Source organism: Phacochoerus africanus, chromosome 14 (genome assembly GCF_016906955.1).
Source record: "Phacochoerus africanus isolate WHEZ1 chromosome 14, ROS_Pafr_v1, whole genome shotgun sequence".
Lineage (NCBI taxonomy): Eukaryota > Metazoa > Chordata > Mammalia > Artiodactyla > Suidae > Phacochoerus > Phacochoerus africanus.
In genome coordinates, this window is record NC_062557.1 from 52,123,526 (window position 1) to 52,126,030 (window position 2,505).

The window sequence follows — 2,505 nt, forward strand, 5'->3', positions numbered from 1 at the left end:
AACCCCCAACACATGATGTTCTGTCCCTGCTTTGAACCCCAAATTATTTTGTGACTAATGACATGCCTCCTGTTCTGCTTTGCCTCAACCTTGACTTCTAGAGTAAGTGGGTGCTCAATAAATTTGTGGGCTGAAAACCACTACCCTACAGTAACCTAGTATTAACATTAGTGAGCAACAGAACAGGATAAGCTTATTAAAAAACAGATTCCCAGGCCCCGGAAGAGGGCTTCAGTAAGAAGCTGCATTATTTCAGGCCTGAGGCATATGTAAATTCCTGGGCCCAATTGAACCTGAGCCACAGCAGTCACAATATTAGATACTTAACCCCCTGCATCGCAAGGGAGGTCCCTATTTCAAGCATTCTTTACAACTCTAATGTCCACCAGTTTCAGAACCTCATAACAAAGTTAACTTAAAGTGAGCAGTGACTCTCCAGCCAGACCCAAGGCTCACTGAGTCAGTCTTAGGAAAGGGAAGGAGTGCAAAAGTTGACAATCCCTACCCTTCCTCCCAGAGGCTAGAGGAACAAAGACTCCAAAGTTCTTTATTTGCCTTTCTCTTTTAATGCCCTCCCTGCTCCATTTCTTGAAAAAGCACCCAGAAATTCAACACAAGGAAGCTCAAAGAGCCAAGGCAAGCCAGCCCAAAATTAGCAGGCTCCCTCCCACAGGGGCCAAAGTCTGGATGCTGGGGTCTCCGCTCAGAGCCTGGTAGTAAAAGCTGGTGCAGAATAAGGTAGTTCCAGAAGCTAGCAGTAACCCGGCCTGAAGGAGAGACAAAGCAGAATGCAGGCTAGTAAGGGCAGGGCAGGCTAGAGGGAGTGTGTGGGGCTTGGTGAGGGTTAGGGGTGGGTGGGGGGGGGGTGGGATTACCCAGAGGGGCTTTCTGCACAGGGGCACCCCTAACAGGGCCAGACTGTGTAAGAAGTGGTGTTTGTTGGTCTTGTCAAAGAGCTGTAAGAAAGAGAAGAGTGGACTTCCTTAAGAAACGCAGGGGCGGGGGCACAACGTACAGGAGCTCGTCCTCCAATCCCACAGCTCAAGCACCTGCTCCCCCCACCCTCAGACACCCAGGCCTCGGACCTGCGTCCCTTGCCGCTCCAAAGACCCACGCCCCGCCCCTCCACTCCTTCCCTGAGAAACCCCAGGCTTTGTGCCCTCAGGGGCCAGGACTTCGGGAGGCCCCAGCGCAGTTACTTCACCTCCTTCCCGTAGGCATCCGGAAACTGGGCTCCTGTGGAAAGGAGAAGCAAAGGTTACCAGTCCTAACAACAACCCCGATCGTCCCCACTCCCGGGGGGACCCAGGTGGGCACAGGCGGAACAGGGCGCCCCCCAGGAGGCTTCTGATTGGTGGAAACACGCAAAGGGGGGTTCTGGGAACCAACTGGACCGGGCTGAGGGACTTCAAACGGTTTAGGGCTCCGCGGGCTGTCTGGTCTATGTGAAGGCCGACGCTTTCCACAGACTCCGCCTCTGCACCAGACCCTAAAGCTCGCCCCCAACACAATACCAACTCTGTCCCCCGCCTCCTGACCGTGCGCCCCGTAGGAGGCCAAGCCTAAGGCCCCGGCTCCGGACAAGGCACCCAGACGGCGGAAAACAGCCCCCGGACCCGCCATGGCAAAGGATGGTCACGCGCCGGACGAACACCGCCCGGGCCACCCAAGAGGCGAGCCAATCCCGATCTTCCATGCAAATGAGGGCCACCGGTGCCCAATCCGGGCCGTGTTCATTTCTGCGTCCACGTCCTCACCCGGGTACTTGAGCCTTTGTAAAACCTCTGATGAGTGGCGAAGACGTCTGGCGGGCGGAGAAAAGATAACCAATTAGGAGCAGAGGAGCCGAGCTGGGGGGGCGGGGCTGGGCGGGCGGGACCAGAGGATTTGCGTCACGGATTGGCCCACTTTCCAAGTTGATCGCCTCTTCTAACACCTTCCTCCCTACCCCCCCACCTCCGGCCAATTTCCAAAGATCCCGGTCCCCACGCAAAGTTCCGCCCCTTTCCCCACAAGCTCCTCCTTTTCAGCTTTAAGCCAGACCCACTCCCCAAAAGAGGCGGCCCCATGGTAGCTAAGCCCCACCCACCACCGTTAGACCCCACCCACAACCCAAATAGCCCCTCCCATATGGGCAAAGACCCCGCCTTCTTCATATGATGCCCCGCCCCCTAGAGTTCACCCCCTTCTCCCCTCAACTAACGGCTAGAGCCGGGAGGGTGGGAGATCGGGGAGGGGGGGGATGTCTCTACCCTGCCCTGGCCTGTTTCGTCCATCCGTCGGTCTGTCCACTCCCACCCCGTTCCACCTTCTCCAATCCCCCCACACTCTAGAGGGCGGGTGGGCAGGCGGGTGCGAGCGAGGGGTGTGCGCCGCTCTCTCGGCAGGGGGCGGGGGAGGCGGCCGCGCGGTGACGCGCGGGGCTGCTGCGGCTGCTCCGCCGGCGGATCATCACTCTCGGGCTGGGATGGACTCGGGGCGGGCGGGCTCTGGCGCGCGGGGACA

The 2,505-nt window shown here is 58.2% G+C and overlaps 1 protein-coding gene across 1 annotated transcript; it reads right to left on the reverse strand.

Annotated features, from left to right (window-relative positions):
• Window positions 1-543: 543 nt before the first annotated feature.
• Window positions 544-1,727, reverse strand: TMEM256 (transmembrane protein 256). The gene is made up of 4 exons (XM_047757697.1): window positions 1,539-1,727; window positions 1,205-1,236; window positions 876-956; window positions 544-767 (listed from the first exon to the last, which is right to left on the reverse strand). Exons 1-4 carry the CDS (start codon window positions 1,621-1,623, stop codon window positions 624-626), a joined length of 342 nt encoding a protein of 113 aa, XP_047613653.1. The 5' UTR covers window positions 1,624-1,727; the 3' UTR covers window positions 544-623.
• Window positions 1,728-2,505: the final 778 nt, after the last annotated feature.

Coding starts and splice junctions, on each gene's coding strand:
- TMEM256 (XM_047757697.1), bottom strand. CDS start 1,623: ATGGCGGGTCCGGGGGCTGTTTTCCGCCGTCTGGGTGCCTTGTCCGGA. Junction 957..1,204: donor CGGATGCCTACGGGAAGGAG/GTGAAGTAACTG, acceptor TCTTTCTTACAG/CTCTTTGACAAGACCAACAA. Junction 768..875: donor TGTGCAGAAAGCCCCTCTGG/GTAATCCCACCC, acceptor TCTCTCCTTCAG/GCCGGGTTACTGCTAGCTTC.